The 17625-nt window shown below is 47.3% G+C and overlaps 1 protein-coding gene across 4 annotated transcripts in view; it reads right to left on the reverse strand.

The window, feature by feature from the left end:
* Window positions 1-1213: 1213 nt before the first annotated feature.
* The window catches only part of BRPF3 (bromodomain and PHD finger containing 3), a 29660-nt gene continuing 13248 nt past the window's right edge, over window positions 1214-17625 (reverse strand). For 3 of the 4 annotated variants that reach the window (XM_082778557.1, XM_082778558.1, XM_082778556.1), the window contains exons 7-13: window positions 16168-16434; window positions 15522-15998; window positions 13343-13436; window positions 10491-10588; window positions 8340-8437; window positions 6226-6380; window positions 1214-3695 (exon numbers count right to left, since the gene is read on the reverse strand). In XM_082778557.1, coding sequence (XP_082634683.1) covers window positions 3512-3695; window positions 6226-6380; window positions 8340-8437; window positions 10491-10588; window positions 13343-13436; window positions 15522-15998; window positions 16168-16434 — 1373 coding nt within the window. In that variant the 3' untranslated portion in view covers window positions 1214-3511. Of the gene's footprint in view, window positions 3696-6225; window positions 6381-8339; window positions 8438-9531; window positions 9819-10490; window positions 10589-13342; window positions 13437-15521; window positions 15999-16167; window positions 16435-17625 lie in introns of those variants that run through there. The other variant, XM_082778559.1, reaches the window with a different exon arrangement.

Raw genomic sequence — 17625 nt, forward strand, 5'->3', positions numbered from 1 at the left:
GCCTCCCCATATATCTTCAACGCTCGCTGAGCCAGGACACTGCACCGTAAAGCCTTCCAGCTGCCCGTGCTGTACTTCACCATCCCGCCGGGTCAGGCTGTGGCCAGGGACGGTAGGGATGGTGAGCCAGGGTTTGTTTTGGCTCTACATGGCTAAGGAACAAAAGCTGCAGTAAGACAGCCTGAGCAAAACTGCTGGGAAGGCACAGAGAGGGGGGCTGGAGCATCCCAAGGTGGTGCCCATGGCCGGGCAGCACTAAGGAGCAGCAGGATGGGTGCTCAGAGCAGTCACACACAGTTCAGCTGTGCTTTTTGTGTGCTTTTTGTGTGCTTTCTGTGTGCTTTTTGTGGCCTTCAGGTCAGCCATCCCAATGCTGCTGCAGCTCTTCCATATCCCTCAGCCGCAGCTGCCACCAGGCTCACAGCCCTGCCCAGGTTCAGCTGCCCGGGGTCTCCTGTCCAAGCTCTTCACCCTGTTCCCTTCAAATTAAATTCAGGTGGAGACAGAGGCGAGGCTTTCTTTTAACCCATCCGACCCCTTGCAAAGCCCAAATGCCCTTTTCCTAGCACACATCACCCCCGTGCCATTTGTGGTGCTGCGGCACGCTGATAGCGGGGTGGGGAAAAAGGAAAGGAAAAAAACAAATCCCTTGGCTCCAGCGGGGTGTCCCCGCCTGCAGCAGCACGGCCCTATGCAGGGAGGGAAAATGCCCGTTAGGGAAGATGGAAGGGAGATGCTCGTTAGGGGAGATGCTCGTTAGGGGAGGGAGATGCTCAGAGGAGCCAGGCTGCAGAGCCCAGCCCTTGCTGCAGCCGCTCACTCGGCTCCTGGCTCCATCTGCAGGAGCCCCCAGGCCCACCAAGAGCCACGAGTGCTGCCAGGAGATGGGATTCAAGCCCCAAATTTCCCCCTTGCCATCCTGCTGGGGCTCTGCAGCCGCCCCAAGCAGAGGGCTGCCTTGCACTGGGATCCCATCCTACAGAACCCAACGCTTCATGCATTGCACAGGGAAAAACTCCCCTGCAGGAGACGTTCGAGGTGACACAGGACTTTGTCTCTCCATGTCTTCCTTCCCCATGGATCCTCTTCGGGGCCATAAGCCCATCTGTGTTGCCTGCACAGGCACCAGGTGAGCCGGGGACACCCTCGCTCTTCCCCCAGCCAGCCCCAGGGACTGGGAAGGTTCCCTCGGCTCCCATCAACCAGGGAGCAAACAGCATTTCCCAGAGCAGAGCCCGCAGGATCAGCACCCTCTGCCTGCCATCCCCGTGCACCCGAGAGGCCCAGACATCAGGACAACACCAGCACGGACTCCTTTTTTTTTTTATACATTAGAACATTTATTTCTCAGAGAGAAAATATAGTCTCAGACAGTCAGATTATAGTAGGTAAAATTAGCATTTGTTTTTTTCTTTACAAGCATAGATTTTCATATTACCTCTCTTATACCATCTGATATAAACAGTTCTAGAAAGCAAATAAACTCACTTTCTACAATAAATAGAGCAATCTGTGCTTTACAGCAGACTGACAGTAACGTTTAGGTCCCGTAGCAACAGCAGGATATTAGCCAATCCAAACCCTAAAATGTCATTAAAAAAAAAAAAAAAAAAAAAAAAGAAAACAAAACGGAACAAACAAACCCCAAGATCTTAGAACATATACACAGGTCACAAGTCCACAGCTGAGCTACCACCTGGAAAAGTGTATGTCCCTCAAAATAAATTACACCGTGTGCATATAAAAGACCCAGCAACACAACTGAGGACTTCAAGAATGGTGACAATAGGTCTAAATAATTTAGAACAGTATCTTACAACTATATACACAACATCCTTCCCTAGCCACACTCCGTAGGCATTATTATTATTATTATTATTACAAAACCCTATGCCCCATCTCTATATGTTACAGGAATCTTCCTTAAAGTGTGGTTCCGTGTCCCAATGTATAAGAAGTGGTATTTTAAAAAAGTAGACCAAGTAGAAATGGCAGTGATTACTCCCCACTATTCATTATTATTAATTATTATTAATTATTATTTTGACCCCACATTCTCTTCAGTATGAAAAAGTTAAAATAATAAAAAAATATCGAGTTAAAAAGCGAAATGGTGATATTCAATCTACAATCTTGCTCTGCACCTTTGGTTCTTAAAATGGGAAAGCAAAGAGGGATACACAACAGAAGAGATCAGAGAAATCAAAAATCCTTGGCTAATAGAAAAGGTTTTGTCATCTGTTTCCGAACATCGGTTGTCCCTGTTTTTGCCGTGCAAACCCAGAAAAAAACAGGGGTTGTCAGCAGAGCTGGGTTTATTTGTTTTGTAATGATGACAATGCTGGAGACCCACACACTAGGGAAGGGACAGACGTGTGTGAGAGAAGGCGAAAAGGCAAAATGGTTGTGTGCTCTACTTAGTGCTTGGTTTCAACCCAAACCAAGCCCGAGGAAAACTTGAAAGAGACAGAAAAGAAGGAAGAAAGGAAGAGGAGCCCCACACCAAATGTGCATAAAACAACACAAACGATGCATCTCCCTCCAACCCTGATCAACCTCAGTGCCTGCAAAGCTGCTCTAGCTCATTGGACACCTCCAAAATTAGTTTTGTTTCTTCAAAAAAGGAAGCTATCTCTGCTTATAGACTCAATTCTGTACTAAACCATGATATGAAATGTGACTGAAACAAGCACAGTCATGGAAATCAGAATTTAAATGTGAAACTACCAAAGAAATTTCTAGGACATAAACACACACCAAAAAAAAAAAAGCAGATAATTTGCTTTTTATATTTAAAGCTCTGTGCATCTGTGCATGTAAGTGTGTGTAGCAGAGGGGAAGGTTACCAAAATATCTCAAACTTTTCTAAATGCAATGCAAGAAATCGAACACGAAAACACCGTATGTAGGCAGGAACAGCGCGATACGAGCTCCTGGCTACAATTTCTTGAGCGTGATGGGACAATCAATGTCATCTAAACAAAATAAAAAGGCCAGTGATGGACAGGGTAAATTTGGCACGAGAAAGTCCAGTTGGGATTTCCATAAAGGATCCTGGTTTGCTTACAGCGGTGACGGGTTCCCAGGAATCGCTCAGGGCTGGCTGGTGACTGCAGACCCTGGTGGCACGGGGGAGGCAGGGGCGAGGGTCCGAACATCCAGCAGAGCTCTGGGCTCACTGCATCAGCTCCCCGTGGCTCCCGCCGCCCAGCAGCTTCTCCTAACACCTTCCTCCCGGCCCTGTAGACTTATACATTTCATCTCCTGCCAGCTCTTCAGCGAGACACATTCAGAAAGAAGCTGGACAGGCTTTTTGGCACGTGTCAGGGTACTTCGAGGAGTGCTGACGGCTGCTGGGAACGGCGCACCTCGCACGAGGACACAAAGGGGTGGCAGCCGCCCCGCTCCCCGCTGGCAGCGAGCCCCCGGACACCCAGCACCCTAGCGGTCTGCTCTGACCCCCAAAGTGGGCAACGGGGTCTGGAGGAGGAGGCCTGGCTGCCCCGACCCGTTACAGGTAATTAGACGTAACGAAGGGGTGATCTCCTCGCACGCGGCTCATGTGAATCATGGCTCGGTCATACGCCACCTGCACAGACTTGCGGATGCTGGTTTTTCGGCCTTCCATCATCTTTAGTTTGTCCACGGTGTCGTCCACGCCGAGGGGGTACACCTTGTCACGCGGGAGCCACTGCCTGAGGTAAGAGGAGAGCACAAAACCCAATCAGCAAGGGCACAGAGAAAGGCAATTAGTCACTGGTTGTCATCTCCCCAGGAGCAGCTACATTCACTACTTTTTTTTTTTTTAATTAACACCCCACAATGACGCTATGAAGGTGTAAATGCCTGTATTGGACATGGGAGAACTGCAGCCAAAACGCCTTCCTACATGAGCACAGGTTTTTCTCCACTGTCCTTCCTCAAAGCTGTAAATTCTCCTCAGAGCTCCGGGGAAACTTGGAAACTTTTGTGTTCTGCACAAAGCAAGTACAGGGACTTCCACTGCGGGAAGTTTTTATCACCAAGACAGCTCTGCCTTCTTCCAGGAGTCTGTAAGCACCGTGGTTTGGGCAAGTACAACCATCTGAGTGCCATCCAAAGCAGGCAGCTCCCAGGAGACACGCTCCAAGTCCAAGCTGACCCCAACCAAACGATGACTTAAACTGCAAGTGCCTCCTCTACACCAAGTTTTGATTGTGCGGTCGTTAGCCCAGGTTAATTAGCACACTCAGAAACGTGCCATCTTTCCTAATGAACTCCAGCCCCATGGAGTTAGATCTCGGCCACGGTTCAATGTTTCCCAGCCAGCCAACACAGCCAACCCACGCAGCAAAGTGCGTCTCCACCATGAAGATGAGGGGCTAAGTTTTGTCTTTGTGACCTTTCTGCAGCCTCACTGCAGTCAGCAGAATTTGGATCTGGCACTAAGCGGGGTCTTAGGACTTCCCTGAGATGCTCTGGCTTTGTACAAATTGCTTGCAAGGATCTAAGAAGTGGCCACTTAAAAATGTCAGGAACCACTGGAGCTTTGTCTTCAATAACAGCAAGGCAAAATAGAGGAAATGTTGATTTTTACTGGGCAGGTAGTTTCAATTACAAACTAAGAGTTAGATTTTTCAAAACCAATGACTACAGCAAGGGGCAGTGTGACATTGCCATTGATTTCCAGCTACAAATCATTAGTAGCTCCTTGAAGAACATGCCCGGTTATCAGGAGGTTCTGGTAATCAGGGAAAGTGAAACAATGCAGCGTACAAAGAACAAGCCTCAGACGTGTGTATCTTTGTACCTCTTTTCTCCAGAGGACATGAAGATACTCAGCGGGTGATGCAAACATGATCCCTGCTTCTCTGCTTCCCAAGAAGAGAGCACTGGCTTTTACTGCCTGTCTTGCCCCTTGCTTCCACCTCTTCACTGCATGAAGTGCTGCTGCAGCCCCAAAATGCAGGAGGCAAGGCTCCCCCTTGCTGCTTTACCTGCTGTGCGTTTGGCTCTGCTCTCTCCCAGGCACCTTTCCTCCATCTGCAGCACAGCCTCTGGGCAGCGTGCCTCCTTCCTCCAGCCCTTCCCTGCCCTCAGGAGAAATATTTGCCCTGGTAGGGCTGCTACCTCCCTAAAGCCCCTTCCAGGGGTGCAGGTAAAGACTATGTCAAGGAGACGAAGGAGGAGGACTCTCGAAGTCCTGCAAGCCTCCTTTTTAAACTGTTGGTGTCTCGTTTTATAGAGGAAAGAGAACAGGCAAATCTACTCTCTTCTCCATTTGCATGTGCACCCCAACTGCTCAGCATCTGCTTTGTCCTCAGTTTAAACCCTGCAGATCTCTGATCCCAGCAGTGCACAGACACCGACTCCTGTGTTATGTGTTACTGTTTATTGCTTGGTTCCTGTTGCATTTGCTGGTTAAATAATCCAGCAGGTTCAGCAGACGGCTGGCTGCCTGCCTCATCAGGGGGACTCACCTTTTCCAGCACAATGCTCCAATTTTACGAGCTTCCCATTGTTTCTCGTGCTGATTTCAGAGCCTTATTGCTCATTTTTAAGGCACTTCATTGGTTTGTGGCTTATTGTATGTCTGGGTTATTGTTACCACATGAGCCTGGTCAGCCACTGACACTAAAATCAGCAGATTCAGTCTGTCTGAGAACAGTGAAAGGCCTTGAGATATTTCACTTGCCCTGAGCCAAGTGCTTACACCTCCATTTTCCATCTGAAAACAAATGGCTTCATTTGAAAACTGCAGGTATCGCTACCCCTGAAAAATCAGGCTGTTAGTTTAGGTCTAAATATGGAAAAAAAATCCAGCATTTTGAAAATGTTACCCTGGAGATTCTTGGCAAATCTTTTGTGCAGCAGGGAAACTGGCTGCTGAGTCTGCTTGTGTTTTGAAGTAAAACGCTCCCTCTAATTTGCCATAGATTTTGACCACTAAATTGGCTCTTCATGTGTCTCAGTGTTTCTGTGGTGCTGTGACCCTGGGTGAAGGCTGTCACGTTGCTCAGCATGGAAATGGAGCAGTCAAATGTCATGGTCTTGGGCCAGGGAAAAGCAGACCAGCTTCCTCATTTAGACTTTTCTTGATTGCTGCACATTTAAATTCTGATTTACATGTAACACCACCATAACAATAACACCTGTATGCTCCCATACGCCAAAGACTACGTTAAATCTTGCCTCTCTGCCACCACAGCACTCACCACAGGCCCCCGCCTGTCTGCACGCACTCACCAGGTTCTCTTGTTGTCAAAGAAAAGGACAAGGAAGAGTTTTTCGCCTGCCTCTGTCTGCCTCTGCTCCCCCAGCTTCAGCACATCCATGGGTGGGACTGGGATGGGGACTCCATTGTGGAGCAAACCCTCACGCGGCATCTTGGGGTCGATTATCTAGTGACACAGGGAAAGGATATTTAAGCACAAACCCCTTCAAGCACTGCAGAAAATGCATTTATTTTTCATGTTCTTTCCGTCTATCCAAGCTACATGATTAAAACCTACTTAGGAAGGGTAAACAAATTGCTTGCTCTATCTCAGCAGCTCTTTTTAACGAATTCTCCTATCCTCAAGGCTTCAATTTGGAAAAGAAACCAGTCAGCCCAAAAGCCAAGCACCTGATGTTAAAAAAGAAGTGAAAGGACAGAAGTATGTGGCTCTGTGGGGCTGCAGATGCATTTAGGCTAATTGGTAATTAAGCACAAACTCAGCATGGTTGTGTTCAGCAGAGGATTTCCCTCCCTCTCTCCAAACCTGCACAATAAATTTAAGACCATTGCTGTACTCAGCAGGCATAATGTTATTTCACAACAGCTCCATTCTGGTGCAATTCGATTGACTTTAGTGGCATTGCTGAGATTTATGCTGTTATTAGATCAGAATCAGACCCCGTATTTTATGAGAGCTGACAAGCAATGCGGGCTTTATCAGGCCAGGGGAGCGCAGACTACAGTCATTTTGGAGAGAAATTACAACAAATGCGTCAATTGTCCCTATATCAAGCAGAAATGTCAGTGTCCAACATTTGTGCTGTATGATCACGGGAGGGGAACAAAGCAGCGAAAGGTGGATATATACAAGGTCTTTTTTTCTCTGCCTCCTGATCCTGGCTTCTAAGGGCTTGAAAAAGCAACTTGGCTTTGACGCTGGCCAGCTGTAGGATTTTATTAAGCCACTTTACCACCACAACACATTGCTATAAAAAAAAAGCCTTATTTTTGAGCAACCGCGCCATGCTAAAGCACAATCTAACTTTGGTTGTAGCCACATCATGATCTAAAAAATGCTTTGGCTGGCCAACACGGCAAGCAGATCCAAAGCTGTTCTCTCCTCTGGGTTCCTACCCAGAGTAAAAGCACGGATGAGGGTCATTCTTCTAGCAGAATCTGCTCTTTTTGACAGCATCAGAACTGTACTCTGCCACGGCCGGGCATACATGCTGTGTCAGCTTACGCATGGTTTCACAGCTCTGCTGTTTGGATGTAGGGACCTGTATAATTTCCGTGACGACTACGCTTGCTTTCAGCCTCCTGCAATTTCTCAGCAGTCACAAGCGCTGTCTCTCTTAGTGATCCCAGCCATAAAGGTACTTCGGGGAACGGCTGCAGCCATGCAGAAACTACACGGAGCAGAGGCGGCTGGAAGAGCCGTGTCTCAAGGGATATATTTAAAAGTAGCAGAAACAAGAAGACACAGTCAGACTACCTAATGTTCTTACTTTTATACTTACTTCAGCAATCTCTCTCTGTTGATAACTTAACAGGCACTTAAAAGCCTGCAGTGCTACTGGCACTTCCTAGCACTAGCTGCACGTTATCCTACTTTGGAACTGAGCATGGTGCTCACTGAAGCCAGGTTTATGGATTTCACAGTAATAGTTAAATATCTAAAAAATGATAAACATTAAGGAAGCACTGTTCAAAGGACTAGGTTCCAAAACATGCATGCATTCTCATTTTCAAGTCAAACATACAGCTGTTGCAAGAGGATCTGTATATACCATAAGGCCAGCTGGGCACCTACATACACAGCTGTACTCACTGGGTAAGAAGATGTACAGGCAGTGAGACACCAGTGGCACCTGGTGCCTGCCTTTACAAAATTTAAGTCTTCTCATTCCTATAGTACTGCAGAGAGGAGAGGGAGAGGAGAGGGCTCTGAAACAATGAGCACAGGGAAAATAAACTGTGAAAATGGAAAAAAAAACACAAAAAACAAAAAACAACACAAAACCCACATAGCACATGATTTTGAGAAGCTTTCCTTTTCTGTCTGGCTACACTGCACACTTGCACTGTGTTCTGGGGTACCTGCACTGCTGCTGCAGACTGCAAGAGAGCAGAAGGTACTTACCAAGGCAGGGTAGGAGGGATAGCCACGGCACTTGGCCCACACGAGCTCCAAGGGCTCCAGCTCAGCCTGACTCTCAAAGGCCATCAGGAGAGTCCTGCCTAAGGGACAGAAGGAGGCATGGCTTACAGGGGCCCAGGTGCCAGCATGGAGGTTGCAATAACACAAGAAACCACCCCATCACCTAACCCAGTCCTGATGGCTTGCCTTGTCTTGGTAGCAATCAGTTAAAGCAGCTGAATGACTGTTGCACTTAAAACACGTTGACAAATTTTCTGTTTCAATTTCTTTTATCCTGTTTGGTTAGACAGCAAGCAGTGAAATTCCAGCTCACTTTTGCTGAGAACAAACCTACTGTCCTCTTATTTGTCACACAAAAGCATACATTTAGTCACTGACATGCACAAATGCACAATTCCAGAGCACTTCTCTTAATTAAGACAGAGAGCAAAATGGAAATCCACTTATTGTTTGAACCTACATACATTTGGTATCCACATCCATACGTGGTAAGACACGCATCTCTTCCACAGTAAGTTTATGATAAATGGAACATGCAATGAGACATAGCATGGCTCCAGTGAATGTCCAGCCTTTTTTATGGTGTGTCAGTACAGTTATGTTCTGCCTTAAGATAGTTGTTCTCCTAAATCATAGGTCTAAGTCCATGCACACACGTAGAATCATAATATCAGAGAAATCACAGAATGGTTTGGGTTGGAAGGGACCTTAAAGACCGTCCAGTTCCACCCCCAGGGACACTTTCCATTCGATCAGGTTCACCAAACTCTGCTTTGAAATGAATAGCTGTAACATTGATGAAATCAAATGGGTATAAAAGTGATGAATTTGGTCCATTACACTCCACCAAGCTAAATTCACCCTCAGTGGAACTGATGAAGCTGTATCTGAGATTGATTTGGACCTCTGCTCGGAGAGCTCCTTTTTATTCCTTGTAAATACGAATATCCAGCCAATTCTGATGTCACATACATTGAGAGTATTTGATCTCTGTAGGAAATGCCTGCTTCTCATTGACAGAAGTCTGTTAGCTACCAATTTTTTCAAACTCGGGTCAGAAACGTTGCAGGAGATCTATTCAAGAGATGAATAACTCATCTGCTAGCTCCTGGCCCTGGAAAAGGAGCAATCTTCATTACTGTGAGTTTTACAGCAGGCAGTGCTTCCTCTGGGGGGAATGGTCAATACTCTGACTTTACCACAAGTCAAACTGAATCTAGAATATGCTGAATACAACCCAAATGAGTGCACTGCCAAGGCAGACCCGATGTGCTTCTCTGTTATTACATTCCAAGCGCATTCTTCTGTTAATGAAACGATGTTATAAAGCACAGAATCGTGTGATTCCAATTCTCCCGATACCAGCCCCTCTCTGTAAGCTTATCTCCAAAGCAGATTGCTGAGCACGAAGGGTCCAGGATGATAACAGCTCCCGCGGAGACAGGAGCCAGTGCACAGGAGCTGTACAGAAGGGCACGGGCATACCGGGATGCCAAAGCTGAATTCTTATTTCAGAGACACCAGTGTAAACCAGCAGTAACTCTATCAATGACACACCATAACCAAGATGAGAATCTGGCCACGTGAGTGCTGGAAGAATGGTGTGTTGCCTTGGGGAGCATTAGAGGAGTGTGACTTAATTACACTATTGGATAGCACAGTCAGACAAAGACAACGACTTTGTTACGAAGACCTTGAAAGCAAGGATAGCAATACAAGAGGGAAGAGCTGTGAAGTCATTTCCAGAGAGACCTCTCCTGTAATTATCATTTACTGTTTGTATTGCAGCATCATTAAGGAGAACTAGTCCCCTATCTGAAGAAGGCAGTGCCAGACACATTACACCAGATCAACAGAAAGCAAGTATCCGAGGAGAACACAGGGCACAAGCAATCAGCAAAAGTGAAAGCAGGAAAAACCTTTTATGCAACAGCATAAATTGGTAAAAAGCAGGGTGATAACACAGGGGCAGGTTAGCATCCTGACCGTGCCATCTGTGTGCTTCCAGGAGGGCTGGTTCCCAACACGCCCTGAGACCTGCTCCCCCTGCTTCAGGTGGGGTCTCAGCCCTATCGTGCTGTGGGACAGGAGCGAGGTGTTCCCCAAAGCAGAGTCCCCGTGAGCCACTCTCACCTGAGCTGCTGTAGTCAGAGTCTCCGTTCACACCGTCCAAGAAGGGCACCCGAGAAAGAGCTGGCTTCCCTCGACTTCGCTTGGGAGGCATCAAACCACTGTTAGAACAGACAGGAAAAGCAGGGCATTAGGAAAAAATAGATTACCCCTGAACACACAGCCAAATAAATGGACTCCCCTGTTTAAAATACTGAAAAATAACTGCACTGGTGCATCCCTGATGTGAAAAGAACACCGAATACTTGAGCAAAACGTCTCTTCTGGTGCAGGAATGCTGGATGTTGTCCCAGCTTTTCCAAGAGTGACGAGGGGGGCCTTATACAAACCTCATTATTAACGTGAGGAAGAAACCCAGCAAGGACTACATGCTGGAGAGGTGATGCCGTGATGTTTGGCACTCGTGCACTCACCCAGTTGTGTGTAAACTTCAGAGAGGACAGAGCAGCCCTCTGGTACGATGCCAATCTATCAGCAACTGAACTCTATCAGCCCAAGTTCTGAACATCCTTTTACCTCCCTACTACACAGATTTCAGAAAATAGCACATCTCCATCTTAGGCAATCACATTTTTTTAACTTCTGGTAATTATTTTTTACAATTCTCTAATAACCACCCCATTCTGAGTGTATTTGGTGCTCAAAAAGACAGAGTGGAGAAAAAGCAGTAAACAGAGCTGCTCCTAAATAGAATAATTGTACAAGTTCTCCATGAGACATCAGCTTGTTTTAATTCCTTGTTTTGTGGGTGTCACACAGCTCTAATGTAATTTTTGCTATGTGAATTGCTTGCAATTATTGTAATAAGCACTTACATCGCACTTTTCATCTTCAAAGTACTTTGCAAACATCAACTAACAAGCCCCCACGCTCCCCTGTGAATTCGGTTTTGTCTCTCTCACTTCCAGATGGGGAAACTGAGGTAAATATAGCAGGGCCATGAGATCAAGACACGGTCTGAAAGCGAGTTTCTGGCTCCTTGTCCTGTTCTGAGTTCATCCTCGCCCCGTGAAGGATTTCTGCATGACTCAAGGGCTCCCATTTAAATGACATTACAACTCTGCGTGAATCCAGCTCTCTGCTTTTTGTTCCCATCCACGCAGCTTCTCGACTTACAATATTTTACTGCAACAGTTTCTTGTGAGATCATGGCAATATCCCACTTACAGGAGAGGCAGTGATGCTCAAGCTGAAGATTTGGGTACAAAACTCAGAAAAAAGGGGAGAGAGGAGGCGGTGTGTGGATGTCAGCTCAGAGAAGCATTAGAGGCCTTTTGCCTCCAAGGGGCTCAGCATCTGCTAAGGGAGATAACTCATCAAGGTGCTGCGTGCTCCCCTGGGGCTGCCCAGCCCCTGACAGTGGATGTGGGATCACTCTGCCACCATTTCCTGCCCTCACAGAGAGCTCATTCCCCCCAAACCCAGGCCTTGCCTCTTTCCACTGACACAGGCACCAGAAGGCCCTCAGGAGACAAAAACCCAGCTCTGCATACCTGCAGGACACTGCCTGTTGCCTCGGGCCTTTCCAAGTATTTGCTAAAACATTTGAAGGAATTAAGGCGCATAATGGCTTATCTTTCTGTCCAAAACATATTTTAAACAAAGATGTTCATGAGTTAAAAGGCCAACTAACAAAACACCAGCTCCTCTTGTGTGCTGCTCCACAACGCACACATTCATTTTTTTCAAAAGTTCTGGATGAAGAACACAGGGATCACCACAAAGTTTGCTTCAGGGTTAAAATGTTAATTTCAACCCCCAACCAACTATGCTGTAGCCAAATTTTAAGCCTTTGAAAACCTACTTATGATGGAAACACTAACCAAACCTTAGCTATACGAGTAAACTTATGCATCTCTAACATTTATGTGTTGAACCTAAAGAAAAAAGCTTCATAGCAGCTAACATTTAGGATCACTCTGCAAAGTAGAGTGAAGTTTTCATTTAAAAAATGCTCCTGGGACTCAACCCTGCTGCAGAATACTCTGTTACACAACAGACTGTAGTCTCAGCCCTAACAATGGGTGTGCACGGGGAATTTTACAATCTCAAGTGCCCAGCTACCACTGCAAGCTTGGGGTTTTATAGGACTAACTGAGCATACACGCTGGAAGGAAGCATAAAGTGACTGAAATTATTTCCCTACTGACAGGCCATCACCCTCAGGATCATCGAAGACAAGCAGAGGGCAATGACATGTCTAAGGCACTGCAAGTATTGCTCACATCAACCCTAGTTGCCCCTGTAGCCTGCACTCACAGCACAGACTGCAGACAATTTTGGCACAATGTTGTATAACTTAGGTTTCACTGTGCAGTGAAAGGGTTGTGAAGTGTAAAGTCAGTGTGAGGAGGAATGGACAGGGAGATAAGACCAGAAAATGGGTATGGTACCATGGTACCTACTGCATCTGACCAAAATACAGACGTTTGCTTTCAGTCTGCTCAGTCCTGTCTGAAAGTTCTGTTTTTGAACTTCTGGAAGGAAGAAAGCAGCCGTTCAGTAGGTGGCAGAGGTTCAGTTTTGCCTGTGGTGCTGGGCTGGCCTTTTGAGATCAAAGGGTTTTCTGGCCTTGGCTCTCAAGAACCGCAGGAAGATACGCATCAGCAAAGAGGATGCGTACGTACTGAGAAACAGGAGTGTAACAGATGCCCACTTGCTTGAAAAATCAAGCAGTGTTCTGGGACCTAGAGCTTAAGAGGACAGGATGGAGCCTGAGAAGTTTTTTTCTTTAGGTTCAACACATAAAATAACTATTTGGGCTGGGTTTTAAACAAAGAAGTTGAATGACAAACCCAAGCCAATAAATCCAGAGAGGAGATATTTTGGGGGAGCAGCTTAGCCCAGGGTCTTACCTGCAGGCTTCAAGCACCAGCCCACTGCCCAGGCCAGAGCCACACTCGGAGTCGGAGCCGTTTTCTGCGTGCTTCGCAAAGCCATTGGTCACTCCTGCCAAGGAAACAAAAGGGAATCAGCCCCAGGAAACAGCAACAACACACAGAGACGCTGCCAAAATTCGGGTAGGGTCCCTGCCTGCTGACCTGGAAAGCCAGGAGCAGTCACAAAGAGGATGAGTGCTTCAACAGGAGTTCCCCAGGCTCAGCTGGAACCCGAAGGTGACCAGGGAGAGGTATTTCTGCTCCCCACACCCGGGAAACTGGGCTGCCTGAAGAAGCAGCAAGTGCTGGCGAAGTGCCCTGGGTAGAAGCCCCCCCTCTTCCTCTCAGGCCAGTACAAATGTCACTGCAGTGGAATATTTCAATTCTGTGTCCCGGGCACTGACTGCACTGGAAATCTTACCTTTGCTGCCAAGTTTCCTGCTCCATGCACCAGAGGGATACCTACACAGGGAGCTGGCATCACCTCTGGGATTAGACAAGAACCAAATCTCCCCAGCACAGGCAGGAAAAAAAAAGGAAAAAAAAGGAAAAAACAAACAAACAAAAAACCAAGACCAAGCACCAACCCAACACTGCCCTAAGAAAAGCAGAGCAGGCACAAGCAGGCAGACGACCACTGCCTTTACCCACCATAAACACAGCACAGGGGTCCAACAGTCCCCAGGTTTCCTGCAGGCTCCCTAGAATTCCATGACCCACACAATTGGCAAAATCGTGTCAAGGCCACTATTATTTCTCCAGCTTTAACACTGCCACTGCCACAGGGAGTGCATTTTTGGGCAACACCTTGGTGTGACAACCCTGATCATGATCACGCTGACCTGCCTCTGTGGTAACACAGACTTGGCATACCAGACACTCCCTCCAGTTAGGAGAAAACAATTGTGTTTGAAACAGTTGAAGGCACTGAATCACCAAAGCAGTGCTGCGATTCAGGAGAAAAACAGCAGTGCTTCTTCAGCAGAGGAAAAATATTACTGCCTAGTTATCACTGATTTTCCAGCACCCTTCCTGTATTTTTCCTTTTTTAATTTCAACTTCTCATTCTGAGCTTTATCCACTGTGGGTAACTCCTCTCTGCTTTAATTACTGGCACACAATGACAGTGTGTCCCTCAGCTAGCAGCTCCTCTTTGGAGAAGACATTCACATTTCCTTTAACCTGTCCTGGTAAGTCAACCCCAATGTGCAATTGCTTTCCTCCCACTCTCTATTTACGAACAACCTTCGACAGCCAAATAACTTTAAGATGGTATTTGAGGTATGGGCTGTCAAGCCTTACACATGGGAGCTGTCCCACAATGGCTGTTAACACAGAATTGGAAAGAAATCACATTGCTGTCACTCAGATGTTCCTTTTCACCTTGAATCTTTCTAAATTTGATCTCAGCTGCTTATCCTTGTTTACGGGGCTCTTTTGAAAAGGAACCTGTTTGGTCTTCCCACTAATTTTATCTGAGTCTCAGAACTGAGAGTACAGCTTGGTTTAAAGGCAGTGTTTACCATCTCATCTTACACGAGTGTTGTGTTACTGGTCCACTGCACACTCCCAAACAAACACATCACTTCTGCAGAAGGAAACCCTCGCTCCTCAGAGTAGCCTACTCAGCACAAAGTTTCCTATGAGGGCAGGAATGCCAGCACTTCTCAACCTTTACTACAGACCCTGCAATCTCCAGCCAGGTCATTCAGCATCTCTGCAAGCAGCTGGGCATGGTGGCTTGCTCTACAAAAAGTGATGAACTCCTCTCAGCAGCCCTGCTGACTGGTGAAAGGAAGAATTACTTGTAACCCAATCTGGGTTTCATCTCTTTAGCTTTAAATGTCTAAAACGGAGCTGTGTAGAGCTGAACTAAGTTACCACAAACTTCATGTATAGTCACGGGAGAAAGAGGTGCAGCTCATTGTCTTGTCTGCCCCGTTTTAGGAATCTGCAGAAGAGGTGAGGCTTTCCTCAGGCACTGAGGCTTTCCTCTGGCTCTGGTGACTGTGTCCTCCAAGCACAAAGTGAGTTTCAGGTGAGCAGTTCACATGCAAACATCTTTACCTGGCCTCAGCGCTCCCCCTCTCCCAGCCCTACCTAGCAGTTTCCAGGTGTACAAAAGGAAGAGAAACCCCAGGAATGAAGGAATCACCTCTCTGTCCTGCCTGCCTGGGCGACTTCTCTCCGTCGCTCTCGCTGTAACTCCTGCTCTGCGGCCGTTTCCGGGCTTGTCGCTCCCTGTCGCTCTGCCCGTGGTCCTCCCCGTTCTCCAGGGAGCAGTCCAAGCCCCTCTGCAGCTTCACCCCATTCTTAGCTTTTTTAAAAAGGACAGATGTCCGTCGGCCCACGCCACTGAAGGGGGGGCTGGTGGGGGTGTCTGCAGGCGGCAAGGCGAGTCCGTTCAGGCCGTTGTCACTCAGCAGGCGCTGGAAGGCCTGGCTCTCCCGCTGCAGCGCCTTCTTGTCAAAGAACTCCCTGTCCGACATCACCTTCTTCTGCAGCTGGTTGAAGGACTTGGTTTCGTTGATGGGTTTGAGCGTCGGAGGGTCCTGCAGAGACTCCAGCTCCGAGAAGGAGGGTGCAGGGCCCGTGGGCTCCAGGGTGGGAGGGTGCGGGGGCTTGGCATCATCTGATAAAGGAACACAGAATCTGCTTGAACATTTTAGAAAGAGTTATTCTCTAAACTACACAGGGTCACTCCTGTCTTCCACTAAGGCCACAGACAGGAGGAACAGCAGGTACTGGCTGTCGACATGCACTAGGAGAGTCAGAAGTAAAATCCAGTTGCAACCTCTCACCTTTCTCCCCTTCCTCATCCTCTTCCTTCACCGTTTTATCCAGCCCCTCTTCCCACGGCACAGGCTCCCCGTTGGGCAAGGTCTTGTTCTGCTGTTGGGCCAACTTCTGCCGAACGGAGTTGATTTCCCGTCTCAGGAGCCGGATGCGTCGCGTCCGGGCACCACTGGACCGCATGGGGCTCACAATGTCTAGCTTCTCCAGCAGCTCCTTCAGCTGGGCCTCCAAGGAGAGGTGAGCCCGGTTCTCTGGCAGGAGGATGTTATCCACTGCAGCAAAAGAAATTGTAACAGTGAAGGGAAGGAGCAAGGCTTTTCGGAGAAGGGAATTCCACTGCTGCTATTTGGGACCACAGCCATGCCTCATTACCATTGATGCTATTTATGAACCAGTTGCTTTAGTTTGGGGATTTACAAAGTACTAGCCTTGGAGCTCGGACTTCCTTCCACTGGGTAAAGAGCAGCTGATTTAACTTGTACTGCCCTCCAGTTCCCGTTACTGTCCCAGGGATGGCAGTGAAAGAACACGTGTCTGCACCCTACACAAGACAGCTCGCAGTCCAGGTCCTTCACAGGCCTGCTGAAGTGCCAGCAACAGCTGGAGCAGGGCAGAGAGCTGAGGGCTGCCCTATCATACACTAACATGAATTTCATAGCAGACTATCTGTATTTAGGAGGGTTGAAACATTTAGGAAATGAATCACAGACTGCAAGCTCCGAATGCTGGATGGCAGAAGTGTTCTGCACTAAGTTTAGCAAAGAAATTGTACACCACTGCCAACCAGTGCTTGGGATCTGCATCCTGAGATGCTGATCTTGGCTGTGGGCATGGCTGGGGTCACACTGTGAATGGAAAGTCTCACCTAGAAGGATTGTTTGGGTCCCAGTACCGTAATGCCACATCATCTCCTCCCAGCCCTTAGGGCTCCATCTAATCTAGTTGGTCTATCCTTTATCAATTTGTTGCCTACCCTGAAAGGCTTTGCACCTCCTGTGCCATCCTAGAACAGGGGTGAACCCATGTCAGTTTTCTCATTCAGTTCTCCCTTATTATTTGTCACATTTGCAACCAAGAGAATCACAGAAACTGAGAAAGAAAATAGTCTCAACCCCTGAACAGTACAGAGTTGGCTCTGTAACAAGCCACAAGTATATAATGATTGTCGTTTTGATTTACAATGAAATATATGACCTTCCCTTAGAGCAAAAATCCTAGATCCACCTTTGCATTCTTCTTTAAAATACCAATTTATGATACACCCATGGCACAAATCAAGTAACATAGGCAGGTACAAGGTTCTGAGGCAGATATGCACTAAAAGAGCTAGAACTAAGTTGCACTTAGCTCCGAGAGCTCAACTCACCTGAAAACCTGCTCTTTGAGGCTATGAAGGAGTTAGATATATGCTTAGGTAAATACATGGGTAGGAAACATTTTTTATGTTGAATGATGGCTACGAT

This window comes from Aythya marila (assembly GCF_965140915.1).
Source record: "Aythya marila genome assembly, chromosome: 24".
Classification (NCBI taxonomy): domain Eukaryota; kingdom Metazoa; phylum Chordata; class Aves; order Anseriformes; family Anatidae; genus Aythya; species Aythya marila.